Genomic DNA, 17,113 nt, shown 5'->3' with positions numbered 1-17,113 from the left:
TTTCACACATTTTCTTGCCTGAGCTGGTTTTGAACCGTGATCTTCAGAGCTCAGACTCCTGAGGAGCTAGGATTACAGGCGTGAGTCACGGATACATGGCTGAGATTTAATGGAAGTCTTGTGGCCCACAGGAAAGGTGAAAGAATTGTTCAGGACCTCCTAAACCCCATCACCACACCCAGGCTGGAAGCTGGCACTGAGTCTCACTGAGGAGGCCGCAGAGCCAGGGGGGGAGGTGTTCACGTGTTTGCTTCTCCCTGCAGATGGTCCTTTGGGGTTCTGCTGTGGGAAATTGTGACCCTGGGGGGCAACCCCTACCCTGGGATTCCTCCTGAGCGGCTCTTCAACCTTCTCAAGACTGGCCACCGCATGGAAAGGCCGGACAACTGCAGCGAGGAAATGTGAGAGGGGTTTGCCTTACTCAGATATCCTCCAGCCCTGAGACCTCAGGCCTTGGGGGGTGGGGGAGTGGAAGGCAGAGGTTATACCAGGAACCACCCTTGGCTATGAGGCAGATGCTAGGGACTCAGGCAGCAAGGTGGGGTCGGGAGGAGAGGTTCTTCTGAGAATAGATGGAAGCAGGAATCCATTTGATGTGAGCTAAAGGGGGTCAGTGTCTGTTGGGGAGCAAGCGAATGGAGATGCCAGGGGCAGGCAGGGTAGTCTGGACTTCAGCTCCAAGGATCTCTCCACTCCAGTTAAATCAGGGTATTCAAACAGATACTTCCAGATACCAGCCCAAAACAGATACTTCCAGCCAAGCACCAGCACCTGTAAGCTAGAGACTCAGGAAGCTGGGATCTAAAGGATGTTTGAGGCCAGCCAGTACAGAAAAGTCCTTGAGATTTGTGTCTCCACAATAGCTAGCAGAAAGGCAGGCTGAAAGTGTTGAGGCATAGCTCAAGTGGAGAGTGCTAGCTGAGCAAACAAGTGGAGCAAGTCTGAGGCTTGCGAGTTCAAACAGCAGTATCAGCACCAAAACAAAAACATTAAAATAAGAAATAAAAAAAAGCCAGGTGCTGATGCCTCACATCTATAATCCTAGCCACTCAGTAGTACGCTGAGGATTGCAATTCAAAGCCAGCCTAGCAAGGAAGGTCCATGAGACTTTTATGTCCAGTGAACCAGCAAAAAATTGGAAGTGGAGATTTGGCTCAAGTAATAGAGCACCAGCCTTGAGCGCAAAAACTAAAGTACAGTAACTTAGGCCTTGAGTCCAAGTTCCAGTACCAGCACAAAAAAAGAAAGGGGTGGGGGAGAAAGGAAAATAAAGGAGAGAAGAGAGCAGAGGAGAGAAGGGAAGAGAAGGAAGGGGGAGCCAGGTGCTGGTGGCTCACACCTGTAATCCTAGCTACTCAGGAGGCTGAGATCGAGGATCATGGTTTAAAGCCAGCCAGGGCAGAAAAGTCTGTGAAAACTTATCTCCAAATAGCAACCAGAAAACCAGAAGTGGTGCTGTGGCTCAAGTGGTAGAGTGCTAGCCTTCAGCTGAAGAGTGAAGGGACAATGCCCAAGCCCAGAGTTCAAGCCCCACGACCAACAAAAAAAAAGAGAGAGAGAAGGAAGGGGAGAAGAGAAGAAGAGAGGGGAGAAGAGAGACAGGAGAAGAAAGGAAGAGAGGAAGAGAAGAAAGGAGAGGAGAGGATGAGGGGGGAGATGAGAGAGGAGAGGAGGGGGAAGAAAAGGAGGGGAGGGGAAGAAAAGGGAGGAGAGAGGAGAGAACGAGAGGTGAGAAGAGAGAAGGGGAAGAGAGGTGGTGAGGGAAGGAGAAGAGAGGGAATGGGAGGGGAGAAGTAGGGAGGGGAAGGGAAGAGAGAGGAAGGAAGGAGAGAAAAGCAACAATTACCCTCTTGTCCATTAGAGGGCAGACCCTCCAGGATGCTGGACCACCATGCTGGGCCCTAAGGCTCTGAGTCTGGAGTTATGCATGCGCATCCCTGGCAAGTCTCAGATGGTCAGCGATACACTCACAGCTTTGGGGCTGAGGTTCAGCAGGCTGGGGTGAGTCCTGGTGGGCCTGGCTGGCCCTGCTGACTCATCACTGCCAGTCTGCTCTTCCTTCCAGGTATTCCCTGATGCTGCAGTGCTGGAAACAGGAACCAGACAAGAGGCCAGTCTTTGCAGACATCAGCAAAGACTTGGAGAAGATGATGGTGAAGAGCAGAGTGAGTTGCAGAGCCGCTGCTTGGAGGCTTTTGGCCCTGATGCCCCAGTGCGGGGAGCAGGGCGGCTGGCCACAGGGCGGCTGGCCACAGAGAGAGGGGGCATAGGTCCCCGCTTAGAGGAGGCTTCAAGCAGTCTTTTGGGCTTGTTTGCAAATCAGGAAGAAAACAAAAACCAACAACAGAATAAACCAATGCAATTCATACTTTGACACAGGCACCCATAGGAAGAGAAATTCCAACTCCCAAGGGATCACTGACAATACTGGAATGCTAGAATGTTACGTAGTGGGGGTGGGGGGAGAGGGGGACTATGACATCCAGGAATGTTCAGCCCCTCTAAACACCCATCTGCTGTCACCACCTACAGCCCACAGGATGGGAACCCAGCCATGCCAACTCTTTTGACGGTTAAGAGGTTATTTAGAATCCCAAAAGTCCAATAGGGACCAAATTCAACTTGTCTGAGCATCAGCCCATACTCTTCTAGCTGAAAAACCTGTAAGTATCCAGGCACCCGTGGCTCACACCTATAATCCTAACTACTCAGGAGCCTGAGATTTTAGGATTGAGGTGCAAAGCTAGCCCAGGAAGAAAAGTCTGTGAAACTCACCTCCAATTAACCACCAAAAAGTTGGAAACTGAGCTGTGGCTTGAGTGCTACAGTGCCAAGCTTGAGAGGAAAAGCTAAGGAACAATGTTCAGGCCTGGAGTTTAAGCCCTGGTTCTGGGCTGTAGGCATGGCTGGGTGTGTCAGGCCTCAGTGCCAGTCTGATGGGAGAGGGACTTTGTTCTTGCCAAGAGGCCAATAACAAGGTTGAAGACACAGCCAGAGCTGCTGCCTTGAAGAGCTTGGGGTGTCCTCAAAAGCAGCTAAGGGAGCAGGGCACCCATGGCCCATGCCTGTAATCCTAGCTACTCTGGAAGCTGAAATCTGAGGGAGGTGGTTTAAAGCTAGCCAAGGCAGGAAAGTCTGTGAGACTTTTATCTCTAACCACCAGAAAACCGGAAGTAGACCTGTGACTCAAGTGGTAGAGCACAAAAGCCTTGGTCACAAAAGCTCAGGGACAGCAGCCATACCCTGAGTTCAAGTCCTCTAGACTGATGTGCGCGCGCACACACACACACACACACACACACACACACACACACACACACACACACACACACACACACACACACACACACACACACACACACACACACACAAGCAGCCAAGGGCCAAGGGAAGCAGCTATCTTTCTCTCTCTTTCAGGATTACTTGGACCTGGCTGCATCTACGCCATCTGACTCACTGCTTTACGATGATGGCCTGTCGGAGGAGGAGACACCCTTGGTGGATTGTAATCAGGCCCCCCTCCCGCGTACCCTTCCCTCCACGTGGATTGAAAACAAACTCTATGGTAGAATTTCACATGCATTTACCAGATTCTAGCAGCTAGTGTTTCCTCTGTACTCTCCTGTCTGTAATGCTTTTTATTTTTTGTTTTTTATTTTATAAAAAGTGTCTCTGACGGGCAAGAAATCAAAACGCCACCAATTCTTTTCTTTGTTAAATGTCCAACTTTGCATCCAGTTTTGACATTCAGGCATTTTTTTAATTTATTTATTTTGCAATTGTGTCTTCCTTTAAAAGGAAAAAAAAAAGGATGTGAAAATAAATATCATGACCAGACAATTTAAGATGACACAGGAGAAATTAATTCCATCAGGGCAGAATTCTCAGGGGATATGGAGAAGCTTGACTTAAGCCATTTCCTGGGTAGGGAAACAAATTAGTTACTTTTGATTTTGTTTCTTGAATGAATTGGCTTGATCTGTGGATGAATTTAATTGGGGAGAACACAGCCAGGGGACTTCTAGTGACCTCTCCTGGGCTGGTAGATTCTTCCAGAAAGCCACCCAGGTTTCTCTTCCCCTGTCATGTGTCCAGCAGAAGTCTGCCAGGTCCTGGGCTAACCTTCCCACACAACACCCCCCCCCCAAAAAAAAAAAAAAACACTATTATTTTCACATCCTTTGCACCCTCATCATGATGATTGTGCTAAACGTTGGAGCTCATGCTTCCTAAAGAATATAGTCTGTGGTGCTGTGGCCTTGTATTTCATAGTAAACATGGTTCTTGGCCAAAACTCTCTTCTTTTGTCTTGGATTAAATATTTGAGATTTTTCTGTTTCCTAACTTCATCATGGGTCATTTTGAAAATGTGGGGTCTCAAACGAAGATGGTTCAGAATTTCTTCAGGCTTCCTGACTCATGGGATTCCCCAAACACACACCTGGCTTTGGGTCTCAGCATTACACATCATAGGTTAGGTGCTGAGGGTGTTTGGGGCTGAGGAGTGCTGTCAGCATGTACCCTCTCTGAGGAAGAAGCATTTCTTTGGAAGCTAAAATGACAGACTAGTACATTTCATCTTTGTCTTGAGAAAACATTTTATGGAATGTTTCTACCTCAGAAAGTATAGAAACATGGTGATGGTTTTCACTGCTTTAGGAAACCAGTTTAGCAGTCTAATAAATATACTTCAGATTTGAGAATCTAAAAATTAAGAAAAAAGATAAGGTATCAATGGCTTATGCCTGTAATCGGCAGGAGGTGGAGATTTGAGAATTACAGTTAGAAGCCAGCCAGGGCAGGAAAGTCTGTGAGACTCCAATTAACTACCCCCAAAGCCAGAAATGGAGCTGTGGCTCATGTGGTAAGAGCACCAGCCTTGAGCAGAAAAAGCCAAGTGAGTGTGCACCCAAGGCTCTGAGTTCAAGTCCCAGTACCGGCATACAAAAATACATCCATAAATAAATAAAAACATGTAAAATTCAAAATCAGCAGTGTCTGCTAAGTTTATATTTACCATGACATCATGTGCTATTTCCCCTGAAACAGAACAAGTGTTTTTTGGAAAACCTGGACCACAAAAACTCGAACGCAAATTGGCACAAGTAAACACAGTTTGGTTTGAACCTCAAAGGGAGTTTTGCCAAGGCTTTACTGTCTGCACATGAAGTCTGAATTCTTCAGTGCAGAACAAATGATCTGTTTTCATTTTTAGGGATGTCAGACCCGAACTGGCCCGGAGAGAGTCCTGTACCACTTACGCCATCAGCTGTCACTAACACGGGGTTCCCAAGATATGCAAATGATAGTGTATATGCTAACTGGATGGTTTCACCCTCAGCGGCAAAATTAATGGACACGTTTGATAGTTAACATTTCCTTGTACAAGGTAATGAATTCACCAAAGGGACCAAGGACGCCACGCCCTTTTCTCTGTGTACATCAGTCACACTGGCCCAGACAAACGCCAGTTCCCAGGTGGCAGATTCGCTTTCAATAGTTTCTTGGAATTGTTTTTCCCCAAAGTGCTTTTCCCTCCATTGGTTTTCCCTTCTAGTGGACCTGTGCCATTCGATGAGTGATCTGGTCTTGGTAGCTTAAATATTCCTTTCCTGCCAGGCACTGGTGGCTCACACCTGTAACCCTAGCTCCTCAGGAGACGGAGGTCTGAGGATCAAAGTTCAAAGCCAGCCTGGACAGGCAAGTCTGTGAGACTTTATCTCCAGTTAACTGCCAAAAAGAAAAAAGAAAAAAAGCTGAAAGTTGAGGTGTGGCTCAAGTGGTAGAGCACTAGCTCTGAGCAGAGAGCTCAGGGACAGTGCCCAGGCCGTGAGTAGAAGTTCAAGACCCAGGACTGGCACACACAAAAGAAACATTCCATTCCTGTTAGTGCCGGGCAAGATCCTCGACTGGCCTGTGCTCCATCGGTAGCCACAGCGGGCTTCATGTTAATGTGTTCAAGTTCACCAATCACTACCTTGGATCTGAAATTGTACCCAAAATAGTTTTGATTCTTTTGTTACCCCCCCCCCCCCAAACAGTATTACAGTTTAAATGAAGCACACACACACACACAAAGTAGGGGAAAATGACAGGAATCACCTGTCTTTTTTCAGAATAAGAGCTCAGTCATGGCAAAGCCCAACAGGGCTGGGGTTGGGGTGGGTGGAGACCTCAGGACTGGGCCTCCGCTCAGTGATTGAGATCCTAAGATTAGTTTTTGTACAACCTCCTAAGCTTTTTTAGGAAAACACCTAGTTTTTAATCAGTGATTAAAGTGATTCTTAGAGTTAGCACAATGGCGAGATTTGCTGCAGTCTTGCTGTCATATCCCAGCTTAAGGGGAACGAGCTGTCCCACTATGTTGCTTACTGTGGCCCTTCTGTGCTCAGTACTGAGTGACCACATCCCCTGACCAGAAGAGGGAAAAACCAGGGGCCAGTGTCCCACACTTGTAATCCTAGCTTCTCAGGAAGCTGAGATATGAGGATTGTGGTTGAAAGCTGGCCCAATCAGAAAGATCCATGAGATTCTTTATCTCCAATTAACCAGCAAAATACCAGAAGTGGAGGCATGGCTCAAGTGGTAGAGCACCAGCCTTGAGCAAAAAAGCCAAGTGAGAGCACAATGCCCTGAGTTCAAGTCCCAGTGCTGGCATAAAAGAAAGTGGGGGGGGGTGGTTGAAGAAAGGGAGAACTTGGAGTGTCTTGGGATACTAGCAAAAGAGACCTTACACTGTGAATGGTACCCCACCACCACAGTGCTCCTGGCCACCACCCCCACCCCCACATCACAGCATTCTCTTCTGCATCAGGAGCAGGTGGCCATGTCACATTTTATCTTGTCATGTCACATTATATCTTCTCAGCTCGCTCCTAAAGAGACAATTGTGTGCATTTTAGAAGCATTACTGTCAATGATAGAGGACTGTAACACCTTTCAGTGTAAGTATGATGTGGAAGCTAAGCACCTCAACTTACTCCTGTAGTCCCAGCTATTTAGGAGGCTGAGATCTGAGGGTAGCAATTTGAAGTCCGTCCAGGCAAACAATTCTATTAGCTACTTAGCTGCAATTAGCCAGGAAAAAAAAAAGATGGTAGAAATGTAGCTTAAGTGGTAGAGCACCAGCCTAGAGAGAAAATGCTAAGGGAGAATGTCCAGGTCCTGAGTTCAAGTCCTGGTATTGTCAACAAAACAAACTGTATATGGAAAGCGTATATTTCAGTTCTCAGGGCTCATGTGGGAGGTCATGGATAAGCTTTTGCTGTATTTCGTCATTCATTGCTGCTAAAGGAAGACTTTTTGGTTTCTTCAAGTCTGACTCCAATCCATACATAAGGTTCTTAGAGTTTTCTGTCACTGGAACATGGCCACAGACACACAGGGCTCCTCCAGGCCCTTGGGGGTAACTTGTTGGAAGACCTAATAACTCATTTGGCTATCCCAGAAATGTCAATTTATAGAAAAGAATCACAGCACCAGAACACTGCCAGGTCTCCAGACTTTCATCACGGTGGTGAGACTTTCAGTAGTCTCAATAAAATATCATATTTCATAATCATTTTACCAAAGCAATGACATTATGGGGTCTTGACTGGCCAAGGTGGCTTGAAGGGGTGATTAAACCTTATCATAGTGTGCGTCCATGAATACCCTGCAAGGATATGTCATGTGGCTTCACAAACACAGTGATTAAATCTTTTTCAGATACCATGGAAAACTTTTGATTTTCTGATGTGAGAGACTTATTACATGCAAAAGGAAGAATAAACTCGTATTATTAACTATGCCTACACAGTTAAGTGTGAATTGCTATAGCACATTTGTTTTCCTAGGAGATGAGAGTTAAGCTCTGGGTGGAAATCACTGACTTCATATTTGGGCATGAATATTTGCCTATGGACCCACTTGTCTGTCTAAACTGTGCTAATAAGTATAAGAACTATACTTAAGAGTTTTAGCAGAAAGAATTTTCATCCACATATAGCAGAAATTACTAAGTATGACTGGGTATTAAGTGCTAATGTATCAGCTATTGAGATTTGTTTTTTTAAGTCATTTAAGAAAGGTTATTTACCCATATAATTGTGTTAATTTGCTTTTGTAATCAAGGTGACTAAGGAACTCATTTCAGTTGTGTAAATAAATCGTGTATCATAAAATGTGTACATTGCTTTTCTCTTTCCAGTGTCCTGATGGGAAACAGTACTTCTCTTGTTTTGAAGTTTCCATACACAAATCCACATGTCACAAGGGAATCTTCTCACTGTGGGGACTGGAAGGGACTGACAGTAACCAAGCGCAGGGACTCATGCACTAACTTACACAAAATGCAAATGACTAAGCACACTGATAGTAATTGTGAAGAATATTTTTTGTTCAGGTCACTTTCCCTAGAATAAAGTAGCATCAATTCTTACATTTAGGAATTCCTCATTTTCTAACAATTTCTGTTGATTTGTGTGTGTGTGTGTGTGTGTGTGTGTGTGTGTGTGCCAGTATCAGAGCTTGAACTCAAAGGCTCATACGCTTGGTTTTTTTTTATAATGGCTGGCATGCTACCATTTGGGCCACACTTCCACTTGAGGCTTTTTGCAGTTATGGAGATAACAGTCTTGGATATTTTTATTTTTTATTTTTTTTTATTTTTTTTGTCGGTTGGGCTTGAACTCTGGGCTAGGGTATTGTCCCTGAGCTCTTCAGCACAAGGCTAGCACTCTACCACTTGAGCCACTGTGCCGCTTCTGGTTTTCTGAGTGGTTTATTGGAGCTAGAGTCTCATGGACTTTCCTGCCCAGGCTGGCTTTGAACTGTGATCCTCAGATCTCAGACTCCTGAGTAGCTAGGATTATAGGTGTGAGCCACTGATGCCCAGCTTTTATTTTTTAATTGCTATTATTTTTTTTTGGGGGGGGGTCTAGTCCTGAGGCCTGAACTCTGGGCCTGGGCGCTGTCCCTCAGCTCTTCAGCTCAAGGCTAGCACTCTACCACTTGAGCTACAGCTCCACTTCTGGCTTTTTTTTTTCTGCTTATGTGGTGCTGAGGAATCGAACCCAGGGCCTCATGCATGCAAGGCAAGCGCTTTACCACTGAGCCACCTTCCCAGCCCTTTAATTGCTATTATAAGGGTGATGTATAGATGGGCTACAGTCCTTAAGTCAGGTAATGAGTACATTTATTCTTGGGCAATATTGCCCCTTTCCTTACTCTCTCCCAGTTTTTCCTTCCCATCCCCACCCACAAATTATATTGCTCATTTTCAACATTAAAGATGTTTATTCAGAAGTGAGACAAATATATGAAGTCATGGGATCTGGCTGGAGGGAAATTGAGTTGCCCTGACCACTTCATTGGGGATTAAAGCAGGCAGCTAGGGCTAATGCCAACCCAATAGTAAGCAGGACGTCCTAGTAGGGCTTTTCCTGGTGTTCCCATGGGACCACATACATGCCCGTGGCTCATGTGCCTTGCATGGGCTCTGGCTCTTTGCCAGAGAGTGCCCCCAGCATGTGGTCTACGGTCATCACCAACTAATTAAGCCCCAAATACTCCCCTGGGGGTAAGGATGACCATTCCAGGCACAGGGATTATGGACTCCTATCATTGAAAACAAATCTACAAATCTACTTTTGTTGCTTTTCTTTCACTCACAAATAAACTTGCTCTGTCTGCTTTAAACACTGTCCAGGCTTTTTAATTCTTGAATCAGCAGAGAAAATGAGCCCAACCCTTGATAATATCAGACCAACTAAGATCATACAGAGGCAGTCCAGACAGAAGAGTTTGGATGGGGTACATCTTTGGACAGGGGTACACTTTGTTTTGGTGGCTATGGAGATGTTAGCATCTCAGAGGTTTGAGGCAGGCAGCATGGAGGAAGCCCAAGGCCGGAGACCACCTACCCACTGTGGTGTCACCTGCCACACAGGGGAGACTGTAAACCCATATTCTTTTATGTGATCCTGTCGTATTCAAGTTAAATATAAGTGTAGGCAAGAAAGGGAAGGTTAAATGCACTCAACCACTAGAAATAATCATGTTTAATTTTTTGATGGAATCAACATTGATATTGAACACACAATATTTATCATGAAAACTGTCAACCTCAAGAATAAAATAAGATTTGTGTTTGATATTTTCTCTCCCAGTGGTGTAAATGCTACCAGGGCAACAGTGTGTCTCTTTCTGGCTATTCTTGTTTCTTAAATGTACTCTGATCTTTTTTGCATCTCCTTCTGGGAGGAAGAGGTCTCTGAGGGTTGGGAAGATCTCAATCCAGTGCAGGGTGTACCCTACCTGAGGTGACAACTTCTATCCAGAGGCCAAAGGGCCAGGTGCTGATGGCAGTGTATTGTTAAAGAAACCCACTCCATAGGTACTTCTCCTGAGGGTTTTAACAAACTTAAGAATTAGCCAAAAGATGGGGGCCACAGGCTAGGGAGGCTGAAGCTACCATCTACTTCAGAGCCTGAGGGTAAAGAGGCAGATTGGGGGCTTGGGGAGACATCAGTTTCCATTAAGAAAATGCTACTAGAAGGAAAATTTAAATGTAAGAATGACACTAAAACTAGGCACTGAAGCTTCCACCTGTAATCCTAGAACTCAGGAGGCTGGGATCTGAGGATTGTAGTTTAAATCCAGCCCAGGCAGGAAGTCCACTGGAGTTTTTTGGGGGGGAGGGGAGGCTCCAGTCATGGGGCCTGAACTCTGGGCCTGGGTGCTATCCCTCAGCTCTTCAGCTCAAGGCTGGCACTCTACCACTTGAGCCACAGCGCCACTTCCGGCTTTTTTTTTTTTTTTTTTGCTTATGTGGTGCTGAGGAATCGAACGTAGGGCCTCATGCACGCAAGGCAAGCGCTCTACCACTGAGCCACCTTCCCAGCCCCTACACTGGAGTCTTATCTCCAATTAATCCTCAACAAGGGGGAAGTGAAGCTGTGGCTTAAGTGGTGGAGGGCCAGCCTTTACTGAAAAAGCTAAAGGACAGCATCCAGGCTCTGAGGTGAAGGCCCACCAGCACACATGTACAACATACAAACACATACACCCAAATCATACAATGTAAGACTCTTAACATCATTTTCCATAAGATTCACTGTGCTCCTTAATTAAACGTGAGGAAATGAGTCCAATGAAATGGAATTAGCCCCAAGGTCACTGGCAGCCAAGGTGCTCTGCCAGGAGTCTCCTGCCTAAGGATGCCCATGTGTCTCTGGAGACTGAGGGTCCCTAACAGAGCTCTTCCTGACACACCTGGCTCTCTTAGGGCCCCCTGTAGAACAATGCTAATGTAAGAGCTCTGGCAGAAGCTTATCTGAAAAGCCAGCCTGCTACCTGGGTCTAATTACTGCACGTTCCGCCCACACTACCTTTCCTGCCTCCATACTACCAGTTTGGAGGCCACACTCGCTTCTTTTATTTTTTTTTTGATTAGTCAATACTAGAGTGCTGCCAGATGGTTGGGCTTTCTAAGCAAGGGGAGAGGCTGAGGGGGCGGGGCCTGCCGATGGTGGGCGGGGCCTTTCAGAGGCGGGGCTTGGAGTGGGCGGGGCCTGTTGACAGTAGGCGGGACCTCCTAGCAATGGGTGGGGCGCGTGGGAGACTGGGCAGACTGTTCTGACAGCGACATGGCGCGTGGGGAGGCACGTGGGAGACTGGACAGGCACGTGAGAGACTCAATGGTTTTTCCAGCAGTGAGTGGGGCGCGTGGGAGGGCGCGTGGGAGAGTGCGCTGTCCTCCCGATACTGGGAGGGGAGCGTGGGGGAGTGGGCGGAGCGCGTGGGGAGCGAGCGGTCTTTCCGGCAGTGGGCGGGGCGCGTGGGGAGTGGGCGGGCCCTTCCGGCAGTGGGCGGACCCGCCTGGGTGGCGGCGCCCTCATTTCCTCGCGCGCGCCGGAAGTGGCTGTTCTCTGCTCGGCGGTGGCGGCGGCAGCGGCGCGCCCGGAGGGAGAGCGACGAGGCGGGGTGCTTCAGGGCGCCGCCCCGGTGTGCCCGTTGCGCGGAGGAGGAGGAGGCGGCCGCGCTCGGAGGAGCGGACTAGCGCGGTGAGTAGCTGACCTCTCCTGCGACTCCCGGAGTGTCTGCCCGGGCTGACGGGCCGCGGGCGCCGGGCCGGGGCGGGTCACCTCGGTCGCACCTGCGGGAGCCCCCGGGACGCGGACCAACCCTCCGGCGGCCGGTCCGGTTCCACCGAGAAGCTGCGGTTTCTTCTGAGACCCGTGCTGCTGTGGACCGTTAGCTGGCTTAAAAAATGTGTGTGCGCGCGCGCCAGTACTGGTACTTGAACTTGGAACCCGGGCGCTGTCACACCTGGCGCTCTACCACCTGAGCCACCGCAGCTCCACGTCCCCCTTTTTGCTGGTTCGTTGGAGACAGTGTCAAGGCCCTTCTTAGCTGGGCTGACCTCCAGCCAAGATCCTCAGGTCTCAGCCTCCCAAGTCGCTGGGATTACCTGACCACTTACGCCCACCCCCTCCTCTCTGTTTGTTTTTTTTTTTTTTTTTCCTAAGCGATTAGCCACCGTGTCTGCGCTCAGTGGCTAAACTTTTCTAGTTCTCTCGAATTTCATTTTGTGGGTCTAAAGGCATGTTCCCCGATCGAAACCTTTCGAAGATGCACGTTGGCGTAGGAATGATTGGGGTTTAGGACCCTCCACCCCGTTTCTCTCCCCCCTCCCCCCATGGGAACTTCTGACGTTGTTGTCAGAGAATTCATCTTGAACATTGTTCCTGATACAAGTGCTGGGGGTAGTTTGTGAAACACAGTGGTGATGTTTTCTGTTGGGAATGATGATACGGATGGAATGACAGCTCGCAGATCAGTCGAAGCTTTTCCTGTTAAACCTGAAGGTGTTTATTTTCTAGCCTGCTTTGGAACTGGGTCTGCATTTCCGTGATTGGTCACTGTCATTGCAGGCTCTTGGAGCTTCTTTGCTACTAGAACTAGTCTTGTATGTGTGCATGGGTGGGTTTGCTGGTACTGGGACTTGAAATCAGGTCCCGGGTGTTGTCCTTTAGCTGTTTTGATCTAAGCTGGTGATCTACCACTTAAGCTACAGCATCACTTTTGGCTTTTTGCTGGTTAATTAGGGGTAAGAGTTTCATGGACGTTCCTGCTCAGGCTGGCTTTAAACCACAGTCCTCATTTCTCAGTCTCCTGAGTAGCTAGGATAACAGGTGTATGCCACCAGTGCCTGCTACTAGGTATTTAAAATTATATGAAGGGGGTGATGTGGATCAAGATGCATTGTACTCATAAACTGACATGCTGAACCCCCTTTGTTCAGCTACTTAAAGATATTTTTTAAACATAAGAAAATAGTAAATATTGTAAATGAAAAATCAAATTATATAAGTAAACTGACAAAAAGCGATGTTGAATTTCCAATGTGTATGGCCAAGAGAATATACACAATTTTTGTTCTAGAGTTTGGAAATTACTTTTGGTGTTGTTGGTAGTGGTACTGAGGCTTGATTGAACTCAGGGCCTGGGTACTTGTCCCTTTGCTTTTCCACTCAAGGCTGATGCTCTACCACTTGAGCCACAGCTCCACTTCAGACTTTTTTGGTAACTTCTTGGAGACAAGAGTTTCTCAAACTTTCCTGGCCAGGCTGGCTTTGAACCACAATCTTCAGATGTCAGCCTCCTGTGTACCTAGTGTACCTTAGGTACTCCCCCACACAAAGGGCTAGTTATGCTGGGTCCCAGTGGCTAGGGCCTGTAATCCTAACTACTCAGGATGTTGATAGCTAAGGATGGTGGTTCAAAACCAGTCTGGGCAGGGATGTACCTGAGACTCTTATCTCCAGTTAACCACCAGAAATCTGGAAGTGGTACTTTTGCTCAAGTGGTAGAGTGCTAGCCTTGAGCTGAAGAGCTCAGGGACAGCACCCAGGCCCGGAGTTCAAGGCCCTCGACCAACACTCCCTTCTCCCCATCCCGCCCCCCCAAAAGCCAGTTATGATCTGGTTCTGAAGTTTGGTGTGTAACACATAAGAACTTGTTACTCAAGTTAGTGGTTGTTAGGGGAAAATAAACACTAAAAAAATTTTTTTTAGTTGGTGAAAGACTCAAGATTGCTATACAATGAACCTACACATATATTGTCATGCCACACAGGCCCTAGATTATCAACATAAAATTGAATTACAGTGTTAGTTTCAGATATAGATTTACAGCAAGATAATGATTGCCACATGTATGGAAATATTAATACATCTATAATATGAACAGAGAACCAAAACCACTAAATATCTGTGGGAAATTAGGAGCGTTTTAGAGACTCCCAAGACTAAACAAATCAAGAAGCAAGGGAGTTAATGTTAGAAAGAAAGGAAAACTTTAACCATTAGTACTCTCAAATTGGCTGCCATGGTGGGAAAATCAGTTTTTGAATACTGAAATGCAGAAAATAGAAAAGAATAACCATGACATGGAAACTAGATTTGAAAGAACCAGTGTACCTCCAGTGGGAGTTTTAGGAGTGAGGTAAAAGAGAAAAAAATAACCACAGAGGGGCTGGTAAGTTGGCTCAGTGGTACAGTGCTTGCCTTGCATGTATGAAGCCCTGGGTTCGATTCCTCAGCACCACATAAACAGAAAAAGAGCTGGAAGTGGCACTGTGGCTCAAGTAGTAGAGCGCTAGCCTTGAGCTGAAGAGCTGAGGGACAGCGCCCAGGCCCAGAGTTCAGGCCCCATGACCAACAACAACAACAAAATAACCACAGATTACAGATCCGGAGGACAGGAGTATGCAGGTAGACTGAGACAATCTAAGCCATACAGATACATTTGAGGACAAATGACTAGCAAATACAGATGAAGTGGTTCTCTTTGGTCTGTGTTGTTTCATCTGTGCAAGAGGGTGATCTGAAAGTAAGATTTTCAGTGCTAGTGGAAACATATTAGCTGTGCTATCGACTCCTGTTCCTTACTCTGCTTCAGTCTAATTTATACTAGATGCAAGATTTGTATTAAAGAAATGCAAATAGTTCTCTGAGAGGCATTCAATGAATCTATGAGTGAAATATATACATGGAGAATATTTAATATATTTATACATATACATATGTAAATATGTATACGTGTATATATGTATACATGAATATATACGCATATAAATATGAATATATACATATGTTGTTAGAAGCCAGGTGCCTGTGATTTACACCCATAATCTCAGCTGCTCAAGAAGCTGAGATCTTAGGATCACAGTACAAAGCTAACCTTGGCATGAAAGTCTGTGAGACGCTTACCTCCAATTAACCAGAAAAAAAGTTAGAAGTGGAGCTGAGGTTCAGGTGGTAGAGTGTTAGCTAGTCTTGAGTGAAAAAGCTTAGAAACGGCACCCAGGCTCTGAATTCAAGCCCTAGTACTGACTGGCACGTGCACACGTGTGTACACACACACTAGTAAATAAAAATAAAAGTACGCAAGGGGCTTATTTTGAAACTTAGAATCTTATCCCTAACCAAAGGCATTTTTCATTCAGATTCACTATAAATATCACAAGATGTACTAGAATCCAAATGAAAACTTGAGAAAAAATAGAGAAGAATTCAAAGAGAGCAGTCCAAATTAGTTTTCAGCTCCAAGTCATGGGTAACTATAAGTTTAAAAAAGTTAATGCAGGGGCTGGGAAGGTGGCTCACTGGTAGAGCACTTGCCTTGCATGCATGAGGCCCTGGATTCGATTCCTCAGCACCACATAAGAAAAAAGAAAAAAGCCAGAAGTGGAGCTGTGGCTCAAGTGGTAGAGTGCTAGCCTTGAGCTGAAGAGCTGAGGGACAGCGCCCAGGCCCAGAGTTCAGGCCCCATGACTAGACCCAAAAACAAAATTAAAAAAAAAAAAAAGTTAATGCAATATGAAGGATTTATACCCAGGGTAGGTAGATTTTTTTTCAAGTTTTTAATAATCTGAAGCAAGAATTTAATGTTGTGTGTTAGTCAGCTTTCTATCACTGTGACACCTAAAATCACCAACTTAAAAAGAGATCAAGCACCAGTGACTCACACCTGTAACCCTAGCTACTCAGTAGGCTAAGATCTGAGGATCTTGGTTCGAAGCCGGCACAGACTCTTATCTCCAATTAACTGTGAAAGAGCCAAACATAGAGGTGTGGCTCAAGTGGTAGAGTGCTAGCCTTGAGCACTAAAGCTCATGGACAGCACCCAGGCTCTGAGTTCAAGCTCTAGGAATGGCACTTAAAAAAGAAAGAAAGAAAGAAAGAAAGGTTTATACAACCTGCCCACTTCCTCCTATTACTTTGAACTGCCTAGAAAGTATATCAGTGGTAGGAGCATGTGACAGAAGAGGCTGCTATCTTAGTAGAACCTAACGTCTGTCCATTGGGCCCCACCTAAGAAAGGCTGCTCCATCTCACAGTTGTATAGTCTTGAATACATGGACATTTGTGGGACCTGTTACATATGAGATACTGAAAGGTGGGGAGTATATAAAAAGGGGTGTTAAAGTTTATCCTGCGCAAGGGAGAAGCTGTAGATACCTTCTAGTTACAGGAATCAAATGGAGATTTGAAGGAATTTAACCAGCAGTTACACATCCAGGATTTATCCTGTGGGTGACATTCCAAGTATTAAATCCCCTCATGCCAAGATGATGAATACTGACCATAGATTTTGGAAGGATACACAAAAACTAGAAAAGAAGACAGAGTCTTTGAGGGTAGGAAAGAAAGCATTTTACTATATGCCCTTAATTAGTATTTAACCTATTTGTGCTCTGTATTTGTTTTGGGAAATTCAGACTTTATTTTCCCGGGGAGCATATCTCTGCTTATTAGTCTACATTTTGTCTATGGCAGCTTTTATGTTACACCAGCAGAACTGACTGCTTGTGGCATTATCTGACCTAGTCATATAGGTTCCTCCACTTCTCCCTCTTTTTCTTCTCTCCTCCACTCCCCCCCCCCCAGCCCCCGCAATATGTACATGGTCATATAGACCATAATAAAGATAAACTTTTAAATTAATGACAAGAGCAAGGTTTATAGAATCAATAATAACAATTGCCTATCTAAGCTGTGCACTAGTGGCTCACACCTGTAATGATAGCAACTCAGGAGGCTGATATCTGAGGATCAGTGTTCATAGC

The 17,113-nt window shown here is 46.1% G+C and overlaps 2 protein-coding genes across 6 annotated transcripts in view; both read left to right on the top strand.

Annotated features, from left to right (window-relative positions):
* Window positions 1–5,373, top strand: part of Ret (ret proto-oncogene) — a 34,751-nt gene extending 29,378 nt beyond the window's left edge. Inside the window, exons 17-20 of the mRNA XM_042696312.1 lie at window positions 264–401; window positions 2,066–2,165; window positions 3,418–3,565; window positions 5,216–5,373. Coding sequence (XP_042552246.1) covers window positions 264–401; window positions 2,066–2,165; window positions 3,418–3,565; window positions 5,216–5,373 — 544 coding nt within the window. The remainder of the gene's footprint in view (window positions 1–263; window positions 402–2,065; window positions 2,166–3,417; window positions 3,566–5,215) is intronic.
* A 6,249-nt stretch (window positions 5,374–11,622) lies between these two features.
* Csgalnact2 (chondroitin sulfate N-acetylgalactosaminyltransferase 2) overlaps window positions 11,623–17,113 on the top strand; it is a 40,043-nt gene continuing 34,552 nt past the window's right edge. For 2 of the 5 annotated variants that reach the window (XM_042696530.1, XM_042696529.1), the window contains exon 1: window positions 11,623–11,693. In XM_042696530.1, coding sequence (XP_042552464.1) covers window positions 11,628–11,693 — 66 coding nt within the window. In that variant the 5' untranslated portion in view covers window positions 11,623–11,627. Of the gene's footprint in view, window positions 11,694–11,920; window positions 12,045–17,113 lie in introns of those variants that run through there. The other 3 variants (XM_042696528.1, XM_042696527.1, XM_042696526.1) reach the window with 2 other exon arrangements.

The sequence above is a fragment of the Dipodomys spectabilis genome, unplaced genomic scaffold (genome assembly GCF_019054845.1).
Source record: "Dipodomys spectabilis isolate Male_0828 unplaced genomic scaffold, ASM1905484v1 ptg000207l, whole genome shotgun sequence".
NCBI lineage: Eukaryota > Metazoa > Chordata > Mammalia > Rodentia > Heteromyidae > Dipodomys > Dipodomys spectabilis.
This window is presented reverse-complemented; position numbering and strand designations above follow the sequence as displayed.